Source organism: Agelaius tricolor, unplaced genomic scaffold (assembly GCF_023055355.1).
Source record: "Agelaius tricolor isolate 1412-34295 unplaced genomic scaffold, bAgeTri1.0.p SCAF_1, whole genome shotgun sequence".
Classification (NCBI taxonomy): Eukaryota; Metazoa; Chordata; class Aves; order Passeriformes; family Icteridae; genus Agelaius; species Agelaius tricolor.
Genome location: NW_027269261.1, coordinates 31,470,673 through 31,498,534, shown reverse-complemented (window position 1 = coordinate 31,498,534; position 27,862 = coordinate 31,470,673). Strand labels below are relative to the sequence as shown.

The 27,862-nt window shown below is 54.9% G+C and overlaps 1 protein-coding gene across 7 annotated transcripts in view; it reads left to right on the top strand.

Annotated features, from left to right (window-relative positions):
- SLC29A1 (solute carrier family 29 member 1 (Augustine blood group)) overlaps positions 1 to 27,862 on the top strand; it is a 33,566-nt gene that overhangs the window by 1,503 nt on the left and 4,201 nt on the right. The window contains exons 2-11 of one of the 7 annotated variants that reach the window (XM_071428509.1): positions 4,578 to 4,742; positions 24,540 to 24,622; positions 25,101 to 25,182; positions 25,403 to 25,575; positions 25,802 to 25,941; positions 26,149 to 26,283; positions 26,436 to 26,533; positions 26,855 to 26,945; positions 27,060 to 27,148; positions 27,291 to 27,399. In XM_071428509.1, the coding sequence (XP_071284610.1) occupies positions 24,594 to 24,622; positions 25,101 to 25,182; positions 25,403 to 25,575; positions 25,802 to 25,941; positions 26,149 to 26,283; positions 26,436 to 26,533; positions 26,855 to 26,945; positions 27,060 to 27,148; positions 27,291 to 27,399 (946 nt within the window). In that variant the 5' untranslated portion in view covers positions 4,578 to 4,742; positions 24,540 to 24,593. Of the gene's footprint in view, positions 1 to 4,577; positions 4,743 to 9,679; positions 9,700 to 9,902; positions 9,930 to 18,507; positions 18,668 to 21,164; positions 21,185 to 23,589; positions 23,773 to 24,539; positions 24,623 to 25,100; positions 25,183 to 25,402; positions 25,576 to 25,801; positions 25,942 to 26,148; positions 26,284 to 26,435; positions 26,534 to 26,854; positions 26,946 to 27,059; positions 27,149 to 27,290; positions 27,400 to 27,862 lie in introns of those variants that run through there. The other 6 variants (XM_071428533.1, XM_071428523.1, XM_071428491.1 and 3 more) reach the window with 6 other exon arrangements.

Below are 27,862 nucleotides of genomic sequence, written 5' to 3'. Positions count from 1 at the left end.
TTGCAGGCCCTTTGTCCCAGTAGCTGGGCACTGTCCCATGACCCTTTCTATTTGTAGGCTGACCGCTGGGAGCTTGCCCTGCCCCCTTGCACCATTCCCCATGCAGGTCCTCTCTCCCCAGGCACCATTCCCTGGCTGCCCTCGGTGTGATTTGGCCCAGGGCAGAGGTCCTGGCTGCATTCTGAGTCCAAGGCATGGCCCAAGGCTTATTTGGAGGAGCCTGACCTCGCATGCAGGCAGAAGAGAGGTGAAGGTACAGACAGAGCAGGGTTTGTAGCATGGCCCTTGACCCAAATCAGTCCAAATCAGTGGTGCCTCTCAAGGTCAGGGCACTGCTCTGCTGCCCCTGTAAAAGTCTTAGAGCAAGAGGTTAGAAAATAGGGTCCCCACTGCTGCTTTTTGTCCTTATCCCTTCAGTGTCCTGGTGCTGCCCTGGGAAGGGAGGAGCAGGTGCTGTAGGGGCTGAAATGGATCAGAAAATGTAGGCAGTGAGGGAAGCTGGCATAGCTGGGTGGTAAGAGATAGTGAAATTTATTAATGGTCCTCAGGCTTGTGCAGGGAAGGTGATGGAGGATGTGGTGGAGGAGCACCAGCTGTGCTGCCCTGTTTTCTGCACAGACATATAAGAAGTCCTGGTATTCCCTGCCAGGAAATGCCCAGAGCATCCCTGAAGGCAAGCTGGATGTCTCTGGGACCAGCAGGATGGGAGAGACTCGGCAGCAGTGGCAGAGAAGCCTGTCCTCCATCCGAGCAGGCAGCCCTGCCCTGAGCTATTACCAGCAACAAGACCCTGCAGGGCTCTCCAGAAAGCTAGGTGTTTGTGGAGCTATTTTCCTTCTTGAGAAGCCTGCTTTTTTGCAGGAAACCCAGCACCTCTGTGACTGCAGATGCAAAGCAGGGCCAGCAGCAGCTGGCCTGCTGGGAACTTGCATAGCAGCTCAGCTCTGCTGTGAAGCTTCCCAACTTTACCATCCCAGGACACAGCGCTAGCAAAAGTCAGAAGAGACTTTCCCACCTGCTTGCATCCTCTGGAGATGGCAGATCCTGTGTGGAGAGTGGAGAAAAACAGGGGGTTGGTGATGTCTGCAGCTCCTCCCCAGAAGAGGGATCTTTGTGGGAAGCCAGCCACCACTCTTGTCCGGGCTGACTTTTGTCATCTGGCTTACCAGAAAGGAGATTTACTGGGTCTGGGGAGCGGTGTTGGAACAGCAGGCTGTTTCCCTGGAGACTGAGTCCCTATCAGCTGAGGATGGATGTACAGAATAAAGCCAGAGGCCCTGAGACCCTGGGAGGGTAGTGCCAGGAGCCCCTCTTGTCCTTGAGACACTGGGTCCTTGGCACAAGGCTGCTCCTGGATGTCTCACAGCCCAGGAACGAGGAGAGAAGCAGGCAAGCTGCCTTTTGAGAAGTAACCTATGCTGAGGAGGTGCACTTCAAGCCTTTTCCCATCCCATCCCTGCAGAACTTGGGGTTCTCAGCAGGGGACCAGCCAGAACTCCTTCCTCTGAGGCCTGCAGCTGAGCAGCAAGCACAGCCCTGCAGGACAGCTACCGTGCTCAGGGTGACTGTCACAGTCTTATGTCCTCATCTGATCCATCCTGGCCCTGAAATCTGCTTCCCAACACTATCCCTGCCCTTCTGCACAGTCTGTTACCTATAGGCAAACTGTGCTTCTTTAAACCACCTTCAAACAAAAAGCTCCTGCTTCTGCCCTCAGACTTGTCTGCTTACTCCCAGATTTCCCAGCTCCCACTCATCCCCAGTCCCTCCATGGGTTAGCACAGCACACACAACAAGCCTACACTTCGGGCTGCCCTGTCCCACTTTGTGCACTTGGCTCCCAGTGCCGTTTATTCCCCCATCTCCCTGCTGCTGCTCACTGCCTCCTCATCCTCATGGTGGATGAGGATGCTCACCCTAGTGCTCAGGGCCGTGCCTGCCCTGCCCGAGGGGTGGCTTGGGATGCTTCCCCACCGTGAAATGCCAGACCCTCTCCCACCAGCCACCAGCTCGCCCCTGCTGCGCTCCCCCCACGCTGCTTCCCCACGCTGGCTCCGCATTCCGCGGAGCCGCTTAAGCCCGCGCCCGGCTAATTCCTTCCCCGTGCGCTCCCCGTGCGCTCCCCGTGCGCTCCCCGTGCGCTCCCCGTGCGCTCCCCGTGCGCTCCCCGTGCGCTCCCCGTGCGCTCCCCGTGCTCCCGGAGCGCCCTCCCGGTCACGCCGCCAGGCGGCAGCGCGGGCCCGCGCCCGCCGATGAGTTTGGGGGGCTCAGCGCTGAGCCGGGGCGGTCCCCGGAGCCGCTCGGGATGGGGCAGCTCTGCAGAGGGAATGGGAAGGGGCCCGACGCCAGTGCCTCCCGGCAGGGACAGGGAAACTCTGCCGCGCTCCCCGGCAGCATGGCCGCGGGGCACTGCAGGCTCCCAGCCATGTACCCCAGCCCCTCGTGTGAGGGATGCAGGATGCCCCGAGGGTTCCCTCCTCCATGGTCCGTGTAGAGCATCCTCTGCCCACCGGTGGACACTCAGCTTTGCAGAGGGGCTGAGGAAGGGGGGGAGGGCAGTCCCAGCAGTACTCTGGCAGCTGGGCTGCTGGTCATGGGTTTGGCCTGGCCTTCTTTTGATGTCCCATGGTTGTGCTCCACTGGGTGGCCTGGGGGCCTCGTTTCAGCCTGGGAACCCGCGGAAGCATGACTGGCAAGGAGAAGAAATGATGAACGGCTGGTACTGTTGGGAGCTGTGGGAAAGGGCCCTCCTGGAGTCCTCCCTGGGGGATGTTTAGGAGCATTCAGCCGCAGCTCCGCTGCTGATTTGCCCAAAGGGGAAAGCATGACTGGATGGACTTAGTCTCCAGACAGGATTTAGTCACCCCTGCCAGACATTTGCACAGAGCGGAATTCCTCCACGCCAGCCAGCAAATGTCGGGCCGGGAACGGACCAGGGCTGGCACGGCTGGGAGAGCTCCTGGACCTATGTTTGGAGCCCTCATCTCTGCAGGTGGCTGTGTGCCATGGTCCCCGTGGTGCCACGGAGTGACCACAGAGACTACCCAGGGAGCAGGCTGGCTGGGAGAACAGGTAGGCACCTGTGCCCTGCCCTGCCATGCAGGGTGGGCAGACTCTGGCTGCAGCAGCATTCCCGGAGAGCTGAGCATGGTGCCTTGGGGAGGTTGATGGGGAGCCATTGCTTCAGGTTATCCTCCAGAGCTGGCATTCACCCATCCTACAGAGAGCCACCTTGTGCCTGTTAGATGGTTCTCGGAGACCCTGGGAGTCACTGGGTACCTGGCTCCACTGGGCTGTGGATGGACTTTTTCGAAGGGGGAACGGGACCACAGAGCAGCTGCCACCCTCTCACCAGGTTCCCTGATTCCCAGCAGCGCACAGCTCCCCTGTGGTGTTTTACAAGTGTGGCTGAGTGCCAGCCATTTCTTTCTTAATGGCTGTGCTCCATCGTGGGAGACTGGTGCTGCCAGTTAAGGAGGAGGATATGCCCCCGGCACTGCTTCAATGGGCCAGATGACCTTGGCTATAGAGTGGCTCCCTCTGCCAGCACCAGCTCCATCCTCAGCCAAGGGGACCTGGAGTGACACCATGACAGGGTGCTTGGAGTGGTCTGTGCCCTGAAAGCCACAGGGTGTTCCGGCCTGCCACTGAGCCAGGGGTTAACCCTGCCTCCTCTGGTACAAGTGGGAGCCTGAACTGTGTGTCTTGAGTTTATCCAAATCTCAGCTTGGGCCCTGGCAGGTGGAGACTGCCTGCAGTGAGGTAACACTTCACCCTTGGCCCGTGGCGGCACAGCTGTCACTCAGTAACTAGTACCCAGCAGCTCAGCTGCTAATTGGTACCATTAGCCAGTATTTACTCCCTTAATGCTTGTAGGAGAAAGCAAATGGGCAGCTGGAGCTCAGGAGAGGGCAGCAGCAGTGCAGGGAGGGAGGCAGAGGGATGGGGATGGGGAGGGAGGAGGGAGGGATTGCTCGTGGAAGGATTGTGCCCAGGAGATGGTAAGAATGGGAGACCCTCAGAAGTGATTTGGGCAGAGACACTTGCATCCCCCAGCCTGACAGCAGGGAGGTGTCCTGTGTCCCAAAGATGCTGCTGTTCCACTGGGGCAGGCTGCCCCCACCTCCAGCAGCCTGAGAGGAGGCTGGAGCTTGACTGGACCCCACTGTGCATGCCAGGTCCCAGGAGCCCTGTAGGCACCATGGGCCCCTTGCTGAGCTGTGTCCAAACAGTGGACAATGGGATTTGTTTCTGCTTGCCCAGCTGGAAAACACCCATGGCCCTGCCACTGGGCTGGAGGCATGTGGAGGCCCTTCCTTGTCATGTCTCCAAACCATTTGCTCACCAGGGCTGTGAGTGCTTCGGGGGTAGTTGTGTCACCACATTGCATCTCAGTGCTACCAGTGAAGGGCGAAGCTAAGCATGGGGAGGTGGCAGGGGCAGCAAGGGCTTCCATCTCCCCTGCTTTTCCTTGCAGGGTTTCACCCAAGGCTGCTCTGCTGCTGGCAGCGAGGTCCTGCTGCCCTCGGGCCACTAGTAAAGAAGTCACAGGCAGCTGCCTGACTTTATCCCTGCAGGTCGAGCCGTGCAAGGAAGCAGAGGGACGACAGGATGCTGGAGGTCTGCGTGGCTCCCTGCAAGCGGTGATGTGCCAGCTGGATCTCTGTGCCACAAGCAGAGTTCAGGAGGGTATCGCAGCCCGCTCCTTCCCCAGCTCGTCCCAGCAAGGCTCAGGCCAACAGGTGAGCATGACCTCTGTCCTACCACCGCATCCCAAAATACAGGGCAGGGCACCAAGAGCCCAGAGATCACCATCAGGAGTCCTGCAAGCAATGACTGGAGATCTCCCACCCCAAAAAGAGTCTGCCAGCAGCTCTTCAGCCAGGATCCTGCTCCAGGGCCAGCCAGGACCAGCAAGGGAATAGCAAAACTAAAACGATCAGTCCCCGAGCCGTTCGCTGACCTCAGCAACAGGCTGAGATGCTTTGTTGGCCATCAAAGCATCCATGATCACTGCAGTCCTGTTATAACTGGATTCCCAGGAGCCTGTAGTAGGTTTTTTTGCCCTCATTAACTAGTAGACTAATAACCTGCTGACACTTGACAGAGGTTCAGCATCTTCTATGTTTCCCTTCGTGTGACTAATTAAAATACCCCTTTTCCCCCTTTTCCAGTACAGCTGCCTTGTCACACATCCAGGCAGTTGGATACAGCTGCTAATCTGTTTGCCATTCCACTCCTGCCTGCCTGCTCTGCCTTTCAGACATACTGGCTCTCTGTTTCTCTGCTCTGTGGCACCGAGGGCCAGCGCAGAGGCTCTATGAGCTGACCTGCCCATGCCTTCCTCTGGAATGGGGCAGGCAGCATCCAATTCCCATCCAATGAAGGGAAACGCAGTCAGTGCGGGTCATGCTCACAAAGGGAAGGGTGCTTTTGCAATGGAAGGGAGAGCTGGATGGCATGCAGCCCCCTGGCCTCAGCTCTGCTGCTGGCTGATGGCCTTGCCGTGCCTCAGTTTACCCTGTCCCTAGCACAGGCACATTACAGGGAAAGGGAAATTTCATTGCAGAGGAGGGCTGGTGGGTTAATTAATGTATGGTTGCAAAGTGCTTGCAAATCTCCAAGGAAAACGGTGGACGTGGGTGCCAAGTGTAAAGGATTCTGGAAACATTAAGTGCCTGCAAATACTGCCTAGCTCCTCAGGCCCTAAAACTCTAATATTGCCCAAGAGGCACTAAAAATATTCCTTTAGCTCTTATGATGCAATATGCACTGCCTGGAATAAATCTCCCTTTTTGCTCTTGCTTTCCAAACCAGCTGTTTGTTTGTTTTCCCCTTTTTGGATTTCACAGCTTTAGTTAAAGCAGGGAATTGCTACAAAGGAGAAGGGGGGAAAAAAAGCAGCTTTTGTGAAAGGTTTGGCAGCAAGCGTCACTGAAGGGAGAGCATTTTGCCTGTTTGTTCTGCCTGTCACAAACTAGCTGTGAGCAGAGCATACAAACTGGGCTCCAGGTGACGGCATCTCAATGCCTGCAGTGCATGTTTGAGTTTTCAGAAAGAAAACTCAAAGGGCTGGGCAGCTTCAGCCCCACCAGCATGTCCATGGGACTCCCAGTCTTATTTATGTGAGGGAGAGGCTTTGCTGGCTGCCTTCCTCCCTTGCTTTCTCCCTTTGCTCTGGGGAGAGTAGCAATCTGCCAACAGCAGCAGCGTGTTCTGGCACTGAGCTGCTGCTTTGGGGATGGAGAGGGTGGGAACACAGCAAGCCCCCGTGCCCCACTTGAGGCTGCTTTTTCTCCTTGCCCGAATTACACAGGGGAGAAACACCCAGCTCTGTGGGTCATACAGGGGTGGGCCCAGTACCAGTGCTGGGCAAAGCACAGCTGTTTCCAGTTTGGAGAAGAGACTATTTTCATAGCTGTTTGCTGTTTCTAGGAGGTTTGTTATTGTACACACAGAGGTGAAGATGATAACATGAGAGCCACTAGGGAGCAGAGAGTTCTTCAAATGCAACACCTTTGCCAAGATGAAGCAAGGCCACTTGGCCCTGTAGCAAGAGCTCATGTTTTTGGGGCAATAAATGAGTTGTTATTGGCTGTGCAATTTGTTACCTTCCCATATACCACAGAGGAGGTGTCACCCCTCTGAAAATGCATGCTGCTATTGACATTACACAACCCAAGGACTTGCATTGCTCTTGGGAGCAGCCGAGCTCCCTGAGGGGCTAAAGTGCCTCTACAGAGAAGAGAACTTTGAGCAAAATGTCTCTGTCCTGCAGCAGCCAGGGCTGGACTATAAAGGACACGTTCTCTCCCAGACTTAGCCTGCTTCACCCCACGGTGTCTTGCTCGCTCCAGGTGGTCTGCCTGCACAAGAGAAGACATTGTTAGACCCTGTCCTGCAGGCTGGTGATGGGTGGGGGCACAGGTCTGTGCAGGGCAGCAGCCAGCAGCCAGTGCTGTACTTAGGAGCTGGAAGCCGCCCCTGTCCGTGCCTCCCTTGGGGTCTGTCTGTCTGTCTGCTGGCCTCCTGTCTGCCTGCGGTCACCAGCGGCTGGGACGCTGCTCAGCGCTAATGGATTTCATCCCCCATCTCCAGTGAGAGTCTCTATGGAGAGAGGTTTGATTCCGGTGACTGGGGAGTGGCTGTGCACACAGGACCAGAGCTGCAAATTAGAGAACATTTAATCCTGTGCTTTGGTGCTGGTAAGTGCTACAGCCCTGCTGCTGAAAGCCCGGGGTGAGGCAGCGGCTACACCCGCCCTGTCCTGAAGGAGAAACTTCCTGGAATATCCACTCAAAGGTAAATTTTGTGGTGTTTCTCCTCCCGATGGCGTCTGAGGTTATAATGGTTGAGGCTGAGAGCCTTGTCCTGGCTTCTGGAAGCACAAGTGTCAGTTTGGCTGAGCAGCGCCTGTCTGGATCCTGGGCTCAAGTTCCTGGGGGAATTGGTTCTCACAGCTTTTAGTCTGTGCTAAAGTTGGAGCTTATAAAGAAAAACAAAACTGTAGAGATGCTCAAATGTTAGCTCATGCTGCTGAGCAGCAAGCGTGGATATCACAAGGAGAAACACGGTGCCCAAGCTGCTGTAGCATTCATGTTCCAGGGACTGCTAAGGGGGCTTGTGGGGCTCTGTGGGTGACAAAATGGCACATCTCAAAGCTAGAGAGGAGGTGACATAAGACATCCCAAGCGGGCGACCTTGCTTTTATGTTTTGTTTGGATTTTGCAGAGAAGAGGGGAGATAGGAGAGGAGAGAAAAGATGAGGCAAGATGGGGAGAAGAGAGGTCTTGTCTCTGTTGCAGCTTACCCAGAAGACTTTCCAGATCAGAATGGCTTACAGAAAGGGGGCTGAGGAAAGGCAGGCCCAAGGCTTGGATCTGTCATTGCCTGGGAGATGCAGCCTGGGAGCTTTAATTGGAGATGAGAGCTTTTAAATTTAATTTGATCTGATATGGATCTTAAATTTAAGAAAAGAGCCTCCTGTTGTACTATCTGGCAGCATTGTCTGCTGTTCTCCTCATGCTGTTAGGGTACCCTACTACATGCCCCCAAAAGCCCATAACCATGACAAATATCCATGGCCAGTGCAGAGGGAGAGATCCAGCTGCAGAGGCTGCCTCTGAGCAGATCAGTGGAGAGGTCTTTCCTCAGGGTGAGACTCACAGTGTCACTGTTGCAGATCAGAAAGCACCGGTAGCTGTCTCAGCCCTGTTACCACTGCCTTTTTCTTGGGCTTTGAGGACTTTTTGCTTACGTGGTAATGTTTTGTAGGTCTGTCTTAAAATACAAGCTTGGTGCTTGGATTTTGCAGGAAGATGTGTGTTAGGGATCATCTTGCTGAGAGAGCGTGAGAACGAGAATCTGCCAGAGCTTTTGGGGGTGTTTTAACTTCTGGTTTTAATTTCTAACCCAAACTGATCACCATCTGCAGAGAATTTTCTGAGGGTGTTTATTAATGGAACAAATGTTTTAATAGTCAAAGCTGCTTCAGGGACTTTCTGGTGCCACTGCCTGTGCCTGCAGAGCACAGAGAATGGAGAGAGCCAGGAGGGCCTGGTTTTCCTTTAAACACCCAGCTACATAAAAAAACCTATTTCTGTTACTGTTTAACCGCACGGATATAAGGTTAAATTCAGGTGCACTCGCCTCTGCTGGGGGACAAAGTACCTGGGGAATCCTCCACGTTTGCACTTCAGCTGAGTAACGTTGTGATCACAGCAGAGTAGATATCAGTTCCAGAGAGATAGAAACCAGGAGACAGCAGCCATAAGAAACTAACCTTAGAGTTTGTGTCTGCCCTTTGGATACTGAATACACACAGTACTTATATCCTCCAAATACAGGGGATTGCTAAGGTGCACAGGGCTCTGCACATTGCCTGCCATCCTGGGTAGCACCACCAGGAATACACAGTGCAAAAAGCTGTCTTCAATCCTTTCTGTGACTTACAGAATCGTAAATGGCTTGGGTTGAAAGGGGCCTTGAGGACCATTAAGTTCCAATCCCCCTGCCATGGGCAGGGATGACATCCTCTAGATCACTAACTCAAGAAATTTATTTTATATATATTTATAATATATATTTATACACACACATATATACACATGTGTGCAAGGCATCTTCTGAGGCTGATGTTACAGCCCTTGGTGCCAAAAATAAGGTGCCTTTGCATATATATATATATATATATATATATATATGACTCTCTGTGTGTGTGTATAAACATGCATATGTATATTTGTGTGTACATATATACATACATATATGTTTGTGTATATATATATGTATAGCTATATATATGTGATATATATCTATATATATATCACACCCTTATGAGGTGACTGCCAGCAGAGTGTTTTTGTTTGAATTAGAACGCAGCATGGGGTACAAGTGAGGAACTAGAGGCCAGTTCGCACTCCATTTAGAGCCATAATTTAATACATGGCTCCCTTTAGAGCTGTAATATCTACTAATGCACGGACATTAGGAGAAGCCCGGTGCTGGGTGCGGCTCGGGAGTTAGAGGGCGCTTGCTTTGCGCTCCTTCCCCCGAGGAGCAGCGGCTGCGGCCCGGAGGGTTTCCCGCCAGTGCAGGGGGTGGGGATGGTAGGTGCGGAAATGGGGGGAGCCTGGGACGGGCGGGACGGGCTCCGGGGACGGCGGCGGAGCGCCGGGCGGCGCGGGGAGCGCGGCGCAGGTGGGTTCGCCCCGAGGTGCGCTGAAGGAGAGCGGCTCCTCTCAGCCCTCTTCTCCCGGGGGCGAGGGAACGGGGAGCGGGCGGGAAGCGGGAAAACCCGCCGCCTCTCCCACGCGGGAACCGCGTGGCACTGAAGGCGGAGTTTGGAGCGCGGTTCGGAGGCGGCGGGTTTCCATCCGCACCGGGGACAGAAGAAAACAGGCGGGCAGCGGTGCGCGCTCCAGTTCCAGGTACTGGCTCAAAGTCGCCGGGCTTTTGGCCACCCCGGCTCCCTCCGAGGCTCCTGGCGGCGTTTCAGAGCTGCCGGATGCGTGGGGAAGCCTTCAGAGGGAGCCGGGGGATTCCCCGAGCGCAGGATTCGGTGCCACGGCGTGCGGAGAGGCGGCGTGCGAGTCGCGGCTTGGGGGACCGGGCGGGGGGTGTGTGATGCATAGATGTGCTTTTGGGGGGGGGAGTCCTTCCTTGCTACCTTGCACGGCAACTACAAATCCCCTCTCACAGTCACTGCCGCGGGGAGAGCATGTCGTTTTGGGGATGCGAAGCGGAGCGGCCGGCGCGTGGCTCTAGGGATGCGGAGCGCAGTGATGCTCTGGTACCTGGGATGCAGGACTGCACCGAGGGGATTGTGCCGCGGTCCTGCGGCTGCAGAGGTGCACATCCCTGCCGGGTGGTGAGTGTGCACGGCAGTGTCTGCCAGCCTGCCTCAGCTGCGGGTGTGGGGAGACCCGCTGGCAGGTGCGTGGGCAGGGTGCCATGTGCTGCTGTGCGAGAAGTGGGGCAGAGCCCCCTTGGCTGGCAGAAAAACTGCTGGGTCGAGGTTGCCCCACGTCCTGCTCAAGAAAATCCTGCCTGTTGGCTGTGGGGTGATTTCAGTGAGTGTTTCTTTCCATTCCTGAGTAAACCGTCAGCGTTAATGGAGAGCGGGTCCAGTCAGAAGTGCCAAGAGCTCCTGTGGAGCCCTTTTGTGCTGTCCTCCTCCCCACCTCTGTAGTTAAATCTGAGGCTCACACCCCTGCTAGATGCTAATAGTGCCAGACCAACAGTCCCTGCCTGTACTCACCAGCGCTCCCATCTGCCTCTCGGGAATGGGCTGTGGAATTGCAGACTGTGTGGGAAGGCAGCAGCAGCTAAGCCCTTGAGCTGTGGGATCGCAGACAAGTAAAGCCTGTGTCCTTGATCCCAGGGCTAGGGGCTGCAGGAGGAATTTGTGCAGCTGTTGGCCACAGCTGGATGCACTTCCCGACTGCTCTGAAACAGAAAACAACCCAACGGCCCCTCAGTTGCCTGTTGTGAGCAGACACAGTTGAGGGACTTCTGTGAGTGCCGACATGGGAAATCCCACTCCCCCCAAGCACTGCATCCCGGCTTGGTGACATTGCTCCCACTCACCAGCACCTGCAAGCTGCTGGACAGCCTCAGGCTCCCTCGAGCCTGCCTTCTCTACAAAGCTGTCTCAGGATGTGACTGCAAGGGATGCTTTTCCCTTGGCTTCACTGGTTGTCTTTGTGCAGCTCATGGGCCATTGATGTTGTCAGTCCAGTGCTGACACCACACATATGCCCCCTCAAAGCACTCCTGCTCCTGCCATTGTTTTTTGCTCCTGGAAAAAAGAAGTAGGCTTGCTCTTGGCTCACCAAAAAGCTTTTCAAAGAGCAAAGGCACTTTCTTCTCAGCACCAAGGGCTGTAACATCAGCCCCAAAAGATGCTTTGCAGGATGACTCGTCCCTCCACAACTAGTGCAGACAAGAGGTAGAGGCTGTACCAGATACCTGGAGTGAGGAGGCTGAAGAAATTCACTTCAGCTTAAATCAGCAGATGTGGCACCAGCACACAAGACAGTATGGTACCTCCGTCCTGCAGTTGTCCCTCTTCTCCATTCCTCACCAAGCTGCATAATTAACTACTGGCATCAATTCCCCAGCATGGCATCGCTGCTCTCATTATCTTGGGCTGGGAGGTGTTAATGAGCCTCTTCCTCTCTGAAGATGAGCCATAGGCTTTGTTGTTGCCCTGGCCTGACCTGTCTTATTCTTTGTTGTGGTATGGGGGTAAGCCAGGGTGCGGAGGACAAGGCACGCGTTCCCCCACTCCCGTGCTACACCTTCTTCACTGCCCAGCTTCATTCCCAGTCTTCCTGGCAGAGGCACGGCCCAGGGACCAGCCCATTGGGAAAGAGGGAGCCCAGAACCACCTGTGTGCCCTGTCCAAATGGGAAAGCACCAGCCGGGTGCTTTAGGAAGCCAGCAAACAGCTTCTGGTGGTTTCCATGGGACACATGTAGATCTTGGTTGTTTTTGTTCAGTACAACATCCAGGCCCTTGGCGAGTGTTATGGAAGCTGCCAACGCCCGCTCTCATCCAGGGAATTCTGTTTGCTTGCGCTCCTTGCCAGCTCTGTACTGACCCCACAGTGCAAACCTCACTTACCTTCCTGAGCCTTCCCAACACTGAGCTCTGTCCTGAGACCCCTGCCAGCCCAGGGGGCTGCAGGACTGCCAGCTCTCAGAGTCTCATCTCCATGCTAACTTGCGCTCAGCTGCCAACAAACCGAGGCCCAAAGCACTATGCAAAATGAGCTACAGGCATTTGCAGCTGGGCAGCAGTTAGGGTTTTACTCACCACACAGCTATCTTTGATTAAGCAGTGCTATAAAGACTGATTGCTTCTTAGGTTAAGAGTGTGCAAGATGTGGGATGGAGAAAGAAGTGTGCAGAGTAGGGGCAGAGCTTGGATGGGTTTGGTTACAGCAGGAGGTGTGGTCTGGAGGGACTCAGTTCCCCAGCTGAGGCTGCATACCCCATCTTCCACTCCAGATTCTGTGGACCTAGCTGGGAGGTGGGGGGAGGCTGTACATGGGCTCTGGGGTCCCTGTGTGAGAGAGGAGCTGTGATGCTGCATGAGGAATGCATCTGAGGATTGTTGTTCTTGTAATACAAGGGAAGCTGTTGCGTAGGAATAACACTAGTATGTTCTTTGTAATTTCGTTGCTGATGGCAATGGTCTGAAAAATGTCCCTGTTGTGACTTTTGGTCCTGCTCTGGCTTGGAGCAGGCTTTTTCCTGGTTTTGCCATTCCCCAAGAAAGGGCAAGCTCAAAGCTCTGTGTGTGTGGCTGTCATGCACTAGCTGTGACACAAATTGGTGGGCCTGGCATTCTGGGTGCAGTGCTCAAGGCTCTCTTTCAGCCTCTTGGTTAAGCCGTGGGAGAGCACAGTCAGGCTTCATCTCCAGCAGACTGACTTTCCTTGGGGCCAAAAGGGAGCAGAGGCCTATTGCCTGCCTGGTGGCTCATGCAGAAACTGTCAGCAGGAAGTCAGGCAGATTTCCGCACAGCCCGCTTGCTTCTTCCCATCACACAACTGCCAGTGAGACTTGCTTTAGTTCATTTCCTTTAGGACTAGTCTGATAGGAAGGCACCTTGCTGTGAAATTTCCAGCTGGAAATTCCTGGAGTGAGCAGACCAGGAAGCTGCAGAGGGAGGAGGCAGGCAGGGGCTGGAGGTGAAGAGCAGGGCTCGGAGGGACGTGACTGGGTGGGCAGCAGCAGTGGGACTGGAGGGTTGTGCCAGCCTGCTCTGGCCTCCTACTGAGGCTCAGTCACGGCAGCAGGACTGTGTCATCAGCTGTGCTGTGCCAAGGGCAAGCCATCCACCTGAATGTGTATCTGTGGCCCTGGACTGACACTGAAGTGGCACCAGCCTCCTGCAAAGCTGCTGGGGAAAGGGTGTCCTGCCTGGGTTGCCCTGCTTGGCATCTCCTCTGCTGCCCAAGCTGTGGCTCCAAACACGGTCCTCATCCCTGCCTGGTTCATTTTGCCCAGCACCTCCAGCCATGGACACAGTTACACCTGTGGCTGGGGGCCTGTTCACCTGGCTCGAGCCCGTGAGCACTTTGGAGTTTCACTAGAGTTTTTGTGCATGGTAAACCCTCATGAGAGAAATTCCCATGTTTTAAGCTTGGGGATGACTCCTGGAGAACAGCCAGGGAGGAAGGAGGGACTGGTGGCAGATCTGGCTTCTCAGTCCTGCCCAAGGCTCAGGGTTGAAGGAGATGCTAGCCTTAACTGTCTTGCCTACTCTGCCTGTGACAGGCAGTATAATTTCCTGGCCTCAGGACCAAGGTGGAGGCAATTGCCCTTTTTTATCCTCCCTTAGTGCTGTACCCTCATTTCCCTGATGGTATTTGCTCTGGACTGGACTTCAGCCCCCACAGGGAGCCCACTGCTGCAGGACGCACACAGTGCATGGTGCTTTCATTCCATCAGGCTTTGTAGGTGTTGGGCTGGGGCTGGGGATGGCAGGGTTGGGTGGGTCTTCATGGCATCCTGGCGAGAGCAGGAGTGTTATCCATTAACCACAGGAGGACACAGACCAACGGCAACATAGCCAAGCTATTGTGGAGTGATCCACCCTACCCTGCAGCTTCTTCTTCCCATCTTCACACCCTCTCCTCATGGCAACACACACAAGGCTGGCATGTTTGTGTGGTGAACCACGTCAAGATACTGATCTGCCAGCATGTTTCTGAATAGGGCTGGAGGCAGCAGCTGCGGGGTGCCCACGTGTTGTGGGTCAGAATCCGAATCCATGCCTTGCAGGGGGGTGACGAAGGTGCTGAAGAGCACTGCACTCCCCTTGCCTGGGCTCTGCAGCTGGGCTTGCTCCAAAAGTGGAGCCTTTGACCAGAAGCAAAACCCGGCATCAGTAAATAGCCTGGCAATTGATACTCAACACACAAGTCTGCTGTGCCTCCCTTCCTTCCCTGTGGCTGTGAAGGGGATGCAGTGTGTCAGAGGGACTGCTCCAGCAAGGCTCGGGCCCTGGGCTCCCTATCACCTGGCATCACTGTGGAGGTACATCAGCGTCCACCCAGGCAAACCAAGACACCTTGCCAGATGGCCAGCTCACCTCAATGGAGGCTGCTGGAACCCTGGGTCTCCCAGGATTTCCAGAGCTGCCTTCATCTCCTCTGCTTCCCACATTAATCTGGGGAGGCCCAGAGGCTTCTGGAGCCTGCCAGCCAGTGCCAGTGGCTGCAAAGTGACATTTCCACAAGAGCAGAGCACTCAGTGGCTCTCACCCAGAGTTTTTCGTGCTTCCCTGAGACATCCTGAGGATGCTCAGGGTGCCAGACAGGCTATGATACAATGGCTGTGGCACACTGGGCAGTGGCTGTTTGCACTGACGTAGCAGCACAGGCTGGGATTTGGAGAGGATGTGACTTGCTCTTTCCCAGCTTGTGGCTGGGCTTATTATTGTTGGTTGTGTTTGAGATTCTGTTTTGCTGGCATTTGGGCAGACACAGCGGTCCCCACCTCCTGTTTGCTCTCCCCGCCTGATCCTACTTGCATAAAGATTTTCCTGTTTGCCGCTGTTTAGCCAAGGCCAGTGCCAAGGGTGGGAGGTTTGGGCTCTGACTTATTTGCTCCAAAGGAGGAGTCTGCCTCAAGTCTTGCTTTGGCTCCTCATGTGAGACCTCAATCCTGCCAGGCTGTTTGGGGAAGCTGAGTTATTCAGGGAAGAGGGTGCCAGAGATGGTGCTTCTGCCCTGGGTGTTTGCTCCAACTCCTTTGCTCCCACCACATCGCTGCCTCCTTGGCTTTCCACTCCTCACTCCACAGATCGTGTGTTGCACTCACAGCTCTGCTGTGTCTGCCACAGAACAGGGGTATGAAAACCCAGCTCTCAGCAGGCAGCATCTTCCCTGCTGGAAAACATGCAGGTGTGTGTGGCTCCTCGAGTCCCTTCAGCTCCTGGGACTTGTGGACTTCCACTCTTTGGAAATGGCTGCAGCTTTGGAAGCGAGTGCATTTGGCACAAGCAGACCCACACAGGGCATCCATCCCTTCTCCTTTCTTTTGTTTCTGGGGATTGTAGGGTGCCCCTAGGCTAGCACACAGTGCGTTTTTGAGGTGAGGGCGTGATAGACACTCCCTGTCTCTTGGAGTAGAGCCACTGTGAAATAGCTGCATTTAGCATCTGAAGCCACTTTGGGATTTGTAAGATGCTGTGGCTGTCTGGGCAGTGAGCAGGATCTTGGCAGGACAGGTGGCTGACAGACAGGCTGCACAGGACCCTGACAAGTCCCAAAACCTGCTTCTGTGCTCACCATCCCCTTTCTCAGTAGGGCTGAGACATTTAATGCCAAAAGCAGCAGTCAGCCAGGGCCCCTGGTCTGAGCTGGCCTGCAAGCAAAAGGCCCCTTTGGTCTGTGGGGACCCAAAATAGCCCATGTATTTCTGTCCTGGCCACTGGGACATGCAGAGGACAGAGCCAGCCTCGACTCACCACAGGCCAGTGGTGGTTGGCTCCTCCCAAGGGGGCTGCTGCTCAGTGGGGAGGAATTTCCTCTCTGAATTTTGGAAGCTGGGAAGGTGGCGACACCAAGGGAAGATTGTGTTGTTCTGGCTTTGGTTTCATTTCTCTGTCCTCCACTAAATTGGAAACAGCTGTGCAGCCCAGACCAGCCTCCAAAAAACTGAGGGGGAGCTGATGGGGGCCAAAATGATCTCTGCCCCTGGGCCAGCACCCCAAACAGGACTTGCAGCTTTCTGCTGGGCTCTCCAGGTACAATGGCAAGGTTCACTTTGCCCAGCCCTGGGGATGCTCTCCCACCTTCTTGGGGGGCAGCAGCTCAGCAGCTCCCACTGGGTTTGGGCAGCTCTTGCCTGCTGAGGGTCCTGCCAGTGCTGCACCTTTGAATCTGGCTCCATAGAGGAAGGAGCCAGAGCTGGAAGGACAGCCTCTCTCCTGGGAGGTGGAGGTGCCATGGGGTGCAGGAGGTGGCCAGGTGGCAGTGGGCAGGGGGTTGCTGCAGGCAGGTGCTCTCACTGCTGGTTGGCTGCTGGCTTTTCCTGCTCTTCTAGAAGCATCCCTGTTTCGGGGACAAGAGAGTGAGGGCTCAGATTCTCCTTGGGGAAAGGAGATCCTGTAAAGTACAGGATGGCCTTTGGGGTGGGAGAGTGGTTGAGCTGAGCCCTCCAAGCCCCTTCTGCCTTGCCCCTCACAGCAGGACTGTTCTGAGGACCTCTCAAACAGAATGTAAGCTGTCCCCATCCTTCTCCTCCAGACCCTCACTGCAGGTTTCTCCATGCTCAGCTCTCTTATGTTGCTCCTGGCCTGACTCCTTCCTGGGTCTGCCAGCTCTGAGCTCAGTCCTGTAGCCAGCAACATGAAGCAATGAAGGGGGAATCATCTCCACTCTACATCCCAGAACCCTAGGGGTGCCAGTGGCAGATGGCCTCCTGCAGTCCTGCTCTTCCCCTCTGGTACTGCTCCCCAAGCAGTCACCTTGGGGTAGCCATGTGTTGTTGGTAGACATGGCCCTACTGAGCCCAGGAGATGGCAGGCTATGGAAAAATTCATCTTACCCCTTTTTCATTCCTCAGCTGTGGGATTCTATCCACTGGGTTTCCTCCCACACATTCAGTGAGTCCTTATCTTCAGACTTGTCTGGCTAAGAGCTGTTTTGCTCTCAGCCTGTTTTGCTGTGGGCTCCTCTTTCTGTGTCTCACCTTTGTTCCTCTCAGCTGCAGACAGGAGGGGGAAGTGGGACCTGGTCCTGTAGGCTCAAGCCATCCCTCTGACCTGCTTTAGCTGCTGCCCAAGGTGTGGCCAACCAAGATACTATGGTGCAGACAGAGACAGGGATTCCTCTTGAGCAACCATGAAAGCAGGGAGGGGGAAAGCTGCAAATGCAAAAGAGGTGCATCTGACAGCCACATCCCAAGGGGTCTTACCTAAGTGCTATCCCAAACCACCAGGGAGCATCCCTCCTCCCACCTGCCTGGGTGGAAATAAGGACCTGCCTGTGGGCAGGCAAGAGCCATAACTGTGCCTTGTGTTGTGCATGGTTGGGATTGCCTTTGTCCTCTGTGCATGGCTGTCCTGGCGTGTGGTGGCCTGTGCCACTACTGCATCAGGACCCAGGCTCCTCCATGCAAGGAGGACCCGCTCCAGCTCAGGGCTGCCTCTGGCTGCTCCTTGTGCTCCCAGATGAAGTTTACATTAATGATATCTGGTTGTTCTCCCTAGGTGTCCTGTAAGGTTTTCTCCATTTGGAAGCGGAAACGTGGTTTCCTGCCATTGTGCTTCTTCCTGCTGCAGCCCCCAGATCGATTAGAGGGAAGTACCCCTTCCTCCAGCACTTCCCTTGCCCTATGGCCCCCAAGCAGCACCTCCATTGGCCAGCCTGGAATCCCTGGGGACTTGGACCAGCCCTGCAGACATGGGCTGTGAGGATCTGCTGGCTGCAGAGGATTGCTGGATAAGGCTGAAGGGCTGGGGCAAGGCATCCCCAGGCTCTCCCCAAACCCATGGTGGTCTCTCAAGAATCCATGGTCAGGTGGTGAGCTTGGTGAGCTGTGCATGCCCATAGTGGGTCGCTCTGTGCCCCTTCCCACTCCTTGCAGCTCCTGGAGGTGCTGAAAGCTGCCTGGAAGCACCATCCAGGTGCTGGAGATGGTTTCTGCCTGGGCTTGGAGGCTTCAGCTGCACTGAGTGAAGCCCTGAGCAAATCCCTCCCTCTGTCCTTGGGAGAAAGAAATTTTTTTTTCTAAATTTCCACAAATAGAGACTGAACCTAGCCCTGGAAAAACGTGTCTTCTTCCACAGCCTCCCAAGAAGCAGGTTGGGGTTGTGGCTTGGAGAGGACGGTTCTTTCCCTGGGGAGAGCAGCCTGAGCAGGTGCCATCAAAGAAATCAGCTTCTTGGAAGAATCCTGTCTCTGCAAACAGTTTCCTTATCTCTCCTCTGCTGACGCCTGCTCATAAATGACGTTTTCCCCCTGCTCCTGCCCTTCCCCAGGCGCTTGTATCTCCTCCCGCATCCCCAAACTGCTGGCCCTGGAGCAGGCAACACCTCGAATATTTGTGGGGCTTTTCCTACCTCTACCAAGGCTGCGTTCTCCCTGCATCGTCCTGTGGCTTGAAAGTGACAAGGAGCAAGGGGCTGGGACCGCCCCGCCCTTCTGGTAAGCTTGTTGTGGTGACATTGCAATGTCCCTCTGCAGCGTTTGTCCATCTCTGCTCCTGGGGGGGATTTCTCTGACCAGGGACCAGATTGCACCTGGGCTTGGGCACTCGCTGTGTGCTGAGGAGAGAGGTGTGTGGGTTCATCCTGGGGCTGCCGTAGATGGCGTTTGACCAGTATTAGTCAGTGCTGGAGTTGCTGTGGAATTTACTGCCCAGCCAGATCTCTTTACCTGCCTGGGGCGAGGGCCCCCAGGGAGCCTCTCAGGGCTCCTTGAACTCTCCAGATAAGAAACTTCAGCCTGGTTGGTCTACAAGTTCAAAACACACCAGGGCTGAATGCTCCCCCTGCACCACCCGGCATCTGAGATAACAGCTAGTGCTGGGAGCAGGGTCAGGATCCACAGCTGCTGCTTTGTGAGGAGTTTGTGGTGCAGCAAGCCCAAAGGCAGAGGGGGTTTAGAGGTGCCTCTTCTTTTGTCCATGGAGGAGTGAAGGGAGTGAGATAAAATGGGTCAGAAACATTGCCTGGGGACCCTCATTCTGTGGGGTGAGGGTGCTGCACAGAGCACCTGGTAAGAGGTTTTTTCCTGCTGTCCAAGCCTTGGCAAAGTAGAGGACTTTGTCTGCAGACAGCAAATCAAGGGAGAAAGCAGAAATACCTGCTCCCTCCTGCTCCCCTGCTAAGCTGTCTCCTCAGGATGCAGGCACGGAGTAGGGCTGGAAGAGCAGATGACATCACAAGGCTGTTTACTGAAAGGCAGAAAGGACAAGAAGAAGAGGAAGTGCTATCAGCTTGCTGATGGGAACAGCCAAAAAGCACTCCAGGATATTGAATGGATGAGTGATCAGAGGAAGAGAGGCCATAGCAGAAAAGACAGATGAAGCTTTTACCTCACTGTTAGCTCTACAAGAGCCTGAGCAGTTTCTTCCACCTTCCTTTGGGGGAACTCCTCAGAGCATTGAAAAGGTTAGAAAGCAAAGGTAAACAGCAACAAGTGTCTTGGGCCGGGCAATGTTCCCCAGAAGGAAAGGGAGGGTGATGTGGCTGGTTGTGACTGTGGCCCCTCGTCATTCATTTGCAACTGCTCCAGCCCCCTGGGACTGGGAGGAGGGAAAGATATGACGTTATTTTCTAAGAAGGGCTGAAGGAACTTCAGGGAAAAGCCAACTGCTGAATCTGCTGCATGTCCTGGGTGTCTGTGCAGGGACATGGCCTGTGGCAGGTGGGGAGGCACTCAGGACTGGAGCAGCATTTCTTAGGGAGTCTGGGCTCAGAGTGCCCACACTACTTCCTCCAAAAAATTCCAGCTTTCAGCCTAGTTCTTAAAGGAACTTGCTGGTCAAGAGGGAAAGTCCTTAGCTCCAAAATTAGTATGAAAACAGGAAGGAGAGTGTAGGAGTCAGCAGTCAGTTTTTCCAGAGAAAAGAGATCTTTGCATTGGTCAGATGTTTTTTCGACACATTCATGAGTGACCTGAAAAAGAGAATGAGCAATGAGATGACAGGGCTTTGCTGAGGTGATTGGATTACTCAGGTTCATGGGGACAAGTGCCAGCTAGGAGGAGCACTGACAACCATTACACCAGGCAACTGAAATTCAGTTTAGATAAATACCAAGTGATAGACAAGGGGGGAAGGGAAGAAGCCTCAAATCCATAAACAAGATTATACACTGAGCCAGCCATGAGCGGCCACTCACAGCAAGGCCTGGGGCGATTTCAGATAACTCAGTGTGCATGAAAACACATTGAATCATCTTTCCCAGTTACAAAGCAGAAACAAAGCAGGAAAGCTTTGTGCCACTCTTCAAATTGGTGTCTCACCCCCACACAGTCCCTGTGTGCCCCCTGCACCAGCATCTCTGGTGCAGGATCGAGAGGAGCCAGGGAAGATTTGGAGAAAAGCAACAAGGAAGACTAACAAGGAAGACATGGAGCCATGCCTGAATGACTAAGTGAGCTAGAATTTCTGTTTGAAAAATGTGCTGTTGGGTGGATACAATCCAGGTCTGTAAAGTAGCCACTCCAATGTTCATCCACCCTTTGATGTTGAAGGCAAGGGAGCCCTGGTGAGGCCCTGCATGTGGGGAGAGCTGCTGCCCCCTCTCAGGAGTTCCTGAGTTGAAGGGGGAAGCAGAATTTCACAGAAGTGAAACCCACCATGGCTACAAAACACATGAACATAATCTCCCTTCCAGCTCGGAGGCTGGGGAAACAGTTGGACAGTTAGTCCACGCTCATGCCACATTTACTCTTTCCTAGCATCTGCTTTTGCACTCGGATGGAGACAGCCTTTGAGCTGGACCAGCCTCTGCTTTGACTCAAGGCACAAGAGCTTGTTTTTGTCTCAGCCCCACAGCGGTGCTGCACAACTGCACACACTCCTCTGTCTTGGGCAATACAAGTGTGTGTCCTGAAGGTGGAGTTGCCTGCAGCCCAGCACAAGGAAGGAGGATCCACAAGCAGCATGCTCAGAGTTCAGGCACGCATATGAAATCTCATGAAACGGGCCGTCTCGTAAGTGTTTCCTATCTTCAGCTGAGTCATGGCCACCAAGGTTTCATGTGACCTGCATACCTGTGCTGGGCTTGTTCCTGCAGATAAACCTTGAGGGGCACCTGGATCAGCCTTCCTGCCAGGAGAACTCTGGTGTCACCCAGTGGGCAAGCAGACATCGGGGATGGGGTGAAAGGCTGGTGAGGCAAATGGTCCTGTCCCATCTTGGCCTTGGAGGAAGTACTGACATTATCCCTGCAAAATGATCCCCTGACAAGTGGTGCCAGTAGGACACGAGGTGCTTGCCGGTGAATCTGCTGGCAACCCCTTGGCTATGGACTGCCAGGACACTTGTACACTTGGTGTGTTGTAAACGGCTTTTCTTTAAAAATGTGGTGTTTCTGGGTATAATTCCATGGTGCCATGGCATGCCTATATGGCACAAGGGAATTGCTTAAGTGGGAAACTAAGCATGCACTGTGCTCACACTTGGTGAAAGGCAGCAGGAAAATGTGATGTGGGGAAAAGGAGAGGTAGGAAGTGTCCAACGCCAGGTGACAAATGGCTGCCTGCAGGTGTGGCTGTCCTGCAGTGCGGGTTTTTCTGCAGAGGTTAGGGAGTTCTGGTGACAGCTGGCCCTGCTGTCAGCTCCCAGGGCTTGGCTGGCAATGGGGCTGCACATGGCCACCGAGGGCATCACTCAGCATCTGTCACAGTCTTTGTGTGTCATAAATGGGCAATTAAAATTGTGCCATCTCTTGTTTGTACCTGCTCAAATGTTCTAGCTTATGGTTTGTTAAGCCCACTCTTTGTGATCTTGCTTCTTCTGCTTAGACATCATTTCCATGGGGTAAGACAGACTGCTCTATGCCCAGGAAGAAAAGGGATGTCCTTACGCCAAGGCCCCCCCCCTTCTCCTCCTTTTCTGTGTCCCTCAGGATGTGCAGCCACCAAGCTGGTGGCTGGGCTAAACACCAGCAGACTCCTGCAGAGGGGGCAGTTGGAGCTGTGCTGTGCCAGCTGGAAGAGTGGCATCTGTTCCACATCCCATGGGTTAGGGCAGCTCTCCCCAAGTGGGAGCAGGGTTGTCGCCTGTTGCTGGTGTTGGTTCATGTAACCTTTTCTGTTTGTTGTAGGGTTCTTTGTAACAGCCAGCAGCTGGAAGTGTTTCCTGCTGTAATGACTTCTGCCCTTGGCAGGCACTGTCTCTTTGTGGAAAAAATTAGAGGAGGCATTTAGCGAAGTGAGACAGAAAACAAACAGAGCAGGGCAGGAGACTGCAGGGCTGCCAAGGAGGCTGGGCTCCTGACACAGGGATGTGGGCACTCTCTGGACGGAAGCAGGAGGTGGTGGGAACGCAGCATGGTGGAGCGCCCTGCCCCAGCACCCCCAGAGTCCTACTCCCGACCCCCCCTGCCTCCTCCCCAGAACCCCCGGCTCCTGTCATCTCCTCCTCAGCACCCTTCTGTTCCTCCCTTCCCTGGATGGTTGGGCAGCAGGACCTGGGCTGTGTGCCAGCTCTGGTACCCGATACCTCTTCTCCTCCTCTGCGGGTGCCACTAAACCCGCGGGGCTCCGGCCCCCGTGACTTGAGCCAGGCCTGCTGCTCGCCCCCAAGGGCAGGGGGCGTGGAAGCAGAGGACACACTGCCTTCAAATACTCCGAACACAGGGCTCACCCTGGCTCTGTCCTCTCTCCCAGGTATGTCTATGGCATCAGGCCCTGCCTCTATTTCTAGGGACAGCAGTGTGACCTGGTGGGGGCTGGAAGGGGGATCAGCGGCTTGGCTGGCAAGGGAAGCATGTTGGGGCTTGCTGGGGACCCACGGGGGAAGCTGAGGTTCTCTTGCCTATTTTGAGTTGAGATCTGTTTGCTCAGAGACAAGCAATGGCCCCGGTGAGGTTTCTGTGTGCGAGGGGATTGCAGTTGTGTTTGCAGATCCCTCTGCTAATCCTGAGTGAGGATGTCTCCTCCCCGCAGAGGCACTGGCAGGCTGTCAGGAGGGGATTTTGGGATGTTTTCTCTGGAAGCCCGGTTGGCTTACAAGGGCAAGGCAGGAGCTGTCATGCCCCCGAGCTCTCTGTGTGGGAAGCCAGGGGAGCGGTGCTGCAGATGGCTGCGACATCAACAGGGTGGCACCTGCCGGGCTGATGCCTCTGCAGATATACTGTCCTGCTCTGTCTTTCCCAAGCGGCCCAAGGGGCTTCTAAAATCCCTCTCCACATCCCGCCGGCTATGTTTCGGCTCCATGGTAGCTCAGGCTCCCCAGCCGGCAGGGTCCTACCGGGGGAGGAGGCGAGCTCTGCCCAGAACCCCACGGCACCTGCGCCAGGGACGGGCTGCACTGCTTTCAGTGCGAGCCGGGGCTGGCAGGGACTACAGATCCCAGCATGCTGCTGCCTGCCTCTTCCTCCTCCTCCCCCTCCTCCTCCTCCGCCCTACCTGGCAGGGCGCGGGCAGGGATGCTGCAGGCGGCGTTGGAGCAGGCATCGGCAGGGCATGTCCCGGGCGGGCCGGGGACACGGCGCCGGCAGCCCCGCTGCAGGTGAAGCGCTGGGACAAGTGCCGGAGCACCCCATGCTGCGCCGCCCCGACTGGAAAAGGACAAGGCAGGCCCGCGGTTCCTCCTGGCGGCTAATCCCACTCTGCGCCGGGAAGAGGGGGTGACCGGGGAGGGAAAGTCCCTTCTCGGGGCTGTGGGAGCCGCATCTCTGGGGCTCTCGGAGCGGTGCCTGAGCGGTGCAGCGCCTGGGCAGGCGGTGACGGGGAAAAAGGAGCGGTGGGTGCCCGGGAGGCGACAGCAGTGCCGGGGACGCCCTTGGCTTTTCAAGGTGACCCAGGAAAGGGCTGTGAGAGCCCCAGGGAAGTGGAATTGAAAAGGGGAGATTTGCTGGTTCTGGCCGGAGAGGCTGCTGAATTAAATGTGTCTTTTGTGCCACCGGGCCCTGGGCGTTGGAGGGAGCTGGGGCGAGCAGGGTGGGCAGACACAGCCCACTGCGCACATGCTTCACTCACAGTCCCAGGATTGGGGACAGAGAGCTGCAGGCTCACAAATCCCTTAAGAGCCTGCTGCAAGCAGCTGGGCAGCCAGCATGAGCAGCCTGGGTATCTCGGGAAAGCAGTTTCCTTTCAGAGGGAAGGCTTGCTGTGCCTAGTCAGCAGAATAAGGCTGTGTGCCGCAACCCCTTGGCTTAAGGACTCTGAGCTGCAGGTTTCCAAAGGTCCTGCACTGTCCTCTCGTCATTTTCTGGGTTGGTGTTTGGCTCCCAGTACAGTGGAGCACTTACTGGCAGCATGGGTTGGGGTTAAAACCAGTGCTGCCCCTGCCTGGCATGTGTCTTTCACTTTCCCATAAAATCTTCTGTTTGTTTTCCAGACGGAGAGCAGCCATAAGACTTGCTGGGACCTGTCCTAACTCTTGCCACACAAGATGACAGCAAGAGACGGGCCCCAAGATAGGTAATGATGGGTTCTGATGTAGCTGTGGGGACACATCCAGGATACCAGGGGGTGACAGGACAGAGGGACCCCAGCATCTGGGAGACTCCCTCTGCTGCATGCTAACTGGGCTACCAAGCTGTCCCTTCTTTCTCAGCTTTTCCACAGCAAATGGGCTGTAAACTGTAAAGAGTCCCCTGTAAACACACCTGGGGAGCAGTCCCCTGTAAACACACCAAGGTCTTTCCCAGACCTTGTTATGGATGCTGTGTATCTGGGTGCCACATTTTGAGGAGCAGCCAGCCTCTCCTTGCATTCGTAGCCTCCTGGGGAGGGTCTCCCACTGCCCCTCTGCAGTGCCACATCTCTGGCAGCCCAGGCTAGCAAGGGCTGTGGGGCAGGGCACTAAATATTATCTGGTGCCTCCCACTGCAGGGTCAGGGACAGTCAGAAGCAATACCCAGCTTCTGCTCCAAACCCCACTCTGTTCTCTTTACAGGTACAAGGCTGTTTGGCTGATCTTCTTCATTCTCGGCCTGGGAACGCTGCTGCCATGGAATTTCTTCATGACTGCCAGGGAGGTGAGGGCTTCCTTCCTGCTGTTGTCCATGACAGTAATTGTCCCTTGTCATGTCTAGGGACCATGGTGTAGATGTGGCAGCATGGCACAGCATGTGTGACCTGGGTGTGATGTGTGGCACTGAGGCAGCAGGAGGGATGGGGATGGGTCTGAACAGAGAATAAGGGTGGCCTTGAAAGGCCTCACAGGATCTCAGCCCCACCAGGCTCTCTCCTTTGCAGTATTTCATCAGTCGCCTTGGGGACCCGGAGGAGACAAGCCATGTCAGGAACCAGACTGGTGAGACCACCTTCACACCCTCCTACCTGCAGTCCGTGTTTGACAACTTCATGACTCTGTGCGCCATGGTGCCCCTCCTTCTCTTCACCTGCCTCAACTCCTTCATCCACCAGCGGTGAGCCTTGCTCCGTCGTTGCCCCTGCCAGCCCCCATAGGGCCACCCTGCCCTGGCCTGTTCACCTGTCCCAGCACTGAGCCAAGTTACAGGCTGTTTGGTCAAGTCAAAGGCAAAACACCAATATCCTGTCTCAGGGTTTGGCTGCGATTCCCACAGTTAGAGCTTAGTCAAGCCCCAGGTTTTTAGGGGGTTGGGTTTTCCTCACTGAGACCTTCTTTTGCAGGATTCCCCAGCAGATCCGCATCTCAGGCAGCCTGGTGGCCATTGGGCTGGTGTTTCTAGTCACCGCGATCATGGTCAAAGTCCCCATGGACCCTCTTCCCTTCTTCGTCTTTACCATGATCAGCATTGTTTTCATCAACTGTGAGTGAAGCACTGGGGGAAGGAGAGGGACACAGCCCCATAGCTAGGGCTGATCCCTCTGGGAGAAAAGCATGAACTTCACAGTGGGAGAGCCAAGGGGGAGGGGGACTTGCCTTGCCTCACAGGGCAGGGGCCTTGGCTCTCTGCAGAGGTGCAGTTCGTCCTTGCCTTTGGTTTCTCATAAATGCTCATCTTTCCCCTTTGCAGCCTTCGGCGCCATTCTCCAGAGCAGCCTGTTTGGGCTGGCAGGGCTCCTGCCTGTCAGCTACACGGCCCCCATCATGAGTGGGCAGGGTTTGGCAGGCACCTTCGCTGCTTTGGCAATGATCTTCAGTATTGCCGGTGAGTAATCCCTGCCTTGCAGGTGACAGGGCCTTCCCAGACCACTGCTGTCACAGCATCTGTTGAGGTCATGCTGTGTGGAAGATGGCAGCAGGGCTTTTCTCCTCTCAGCTGTCATCATCTTCCTTTCCTCTCCCTTCCTGTGCTCTCAGTTGGTGCCCAGCAACCCGAGAGCTTCATCGGTTACTTCACCACGGCCTGTGTGACAATCGTGCTGGCAATCGTCTCCTACGTAATTCTGCCTCACATGGTGAGACTGCTGACCTGGTAGGGAAGGGCTTGGGGACGTTGGACCTTTGCACATCCCAGCACAAGAACCCACTAGCAGCCTCCACTTCTTGTGTCAGAGCAGGTTCTCCTGTTCTCCCTGAGCACTCTGGGATACTTCCCACCACAGATACCCCAGTATACTTGGGGTATCTGAGTCCCTGGCTAAGCAGGAAAGCATCAATATCAGACATAATTGGAAGGAATACTCCTCCCATATTGCCCATATCTGCTGTTGTCACACGGCCCCTGGCAGCCTTCTTTCAGCACGCATGAATGAGTCCTCCCTGCTGTCTCTCTGCAGGACTTCTTCCGATACTACTCCATGAAGGACAAGACAGAGTACCACGTGTACAATGCAGAACTGGAGACCAAGAGAGACCTGATTAAGAAAGGTGAGGGGCTGAGAGAAGGAAAAGAAAAAAGAACTTAAAGAATGAGATAGAAGGACTGAATTAGATCTTTGCTTTCTGGGGCCTGCTATGCCCTACTTGTGTCTCTCCCTGCAGACGAGAATGGGATGGAGCAGAATAATTCGAAGATCATCCCTATCCACAACCCTGATGAGCAGCCCTCTGTCATTGCTATTTTTAAGAAGGTCTGTGAGTTTCCAGCGAGTTTTGTCCTGCCCTTCCTTTTGGGATGGGCACAGGTGTAGGAGAGCATGGGGAGAGGAGACCAGCCCTACACTGGTCTCTTGCCCTGTGTTTGGTACCAGCATTTTTCTTTCATCTGCCTAGCTCTGGGTCTTGGCTCTGTCTGTCTGCTTCGTCTTCACTGTCACCATCGGCGTCTTTCCTGCCATCACAGCTAACGTGTCCACTGTCCTCGGAGAGGGAAACAAATGGGGTAAGTGTGCCAGGGATGGGGGTGAGGTGGGGAAAAACTGAGAACAAGGTACATGGGGAGAAAAGATGGTGGGGCTTGAAGGTATGTGTGGTGGGGTAACCCTGTCTAGATGCCAGGTGCGCACCAAAGTCACTCCAGCTGGCCAGGGGAGAAAAAATACAACAATAGGCTTTTGGGTCAAGATAAGGACAGTGAGAGATCACTCATCAATTACTGTCACAGGCAAAACAGACTCAACTTGGGGGAAATTATTTTAACTTATTTACCAGTCAAATCACAGTAGTATAATGAGAAATAAGAACTAAATCTTGAAACACCTTCCATTCACCCCTCCCTTCTTCCCAGGCTTAAGTTTATTTATGATTTCTTTATCTCCTCCCTCTGCAGTAGTGCAGGAGGATGAGGGTTGCAGTCAGTTCTTCACACATTTCCTCTGCCACTGCTTCCTTCTCAGGGGGAGAAC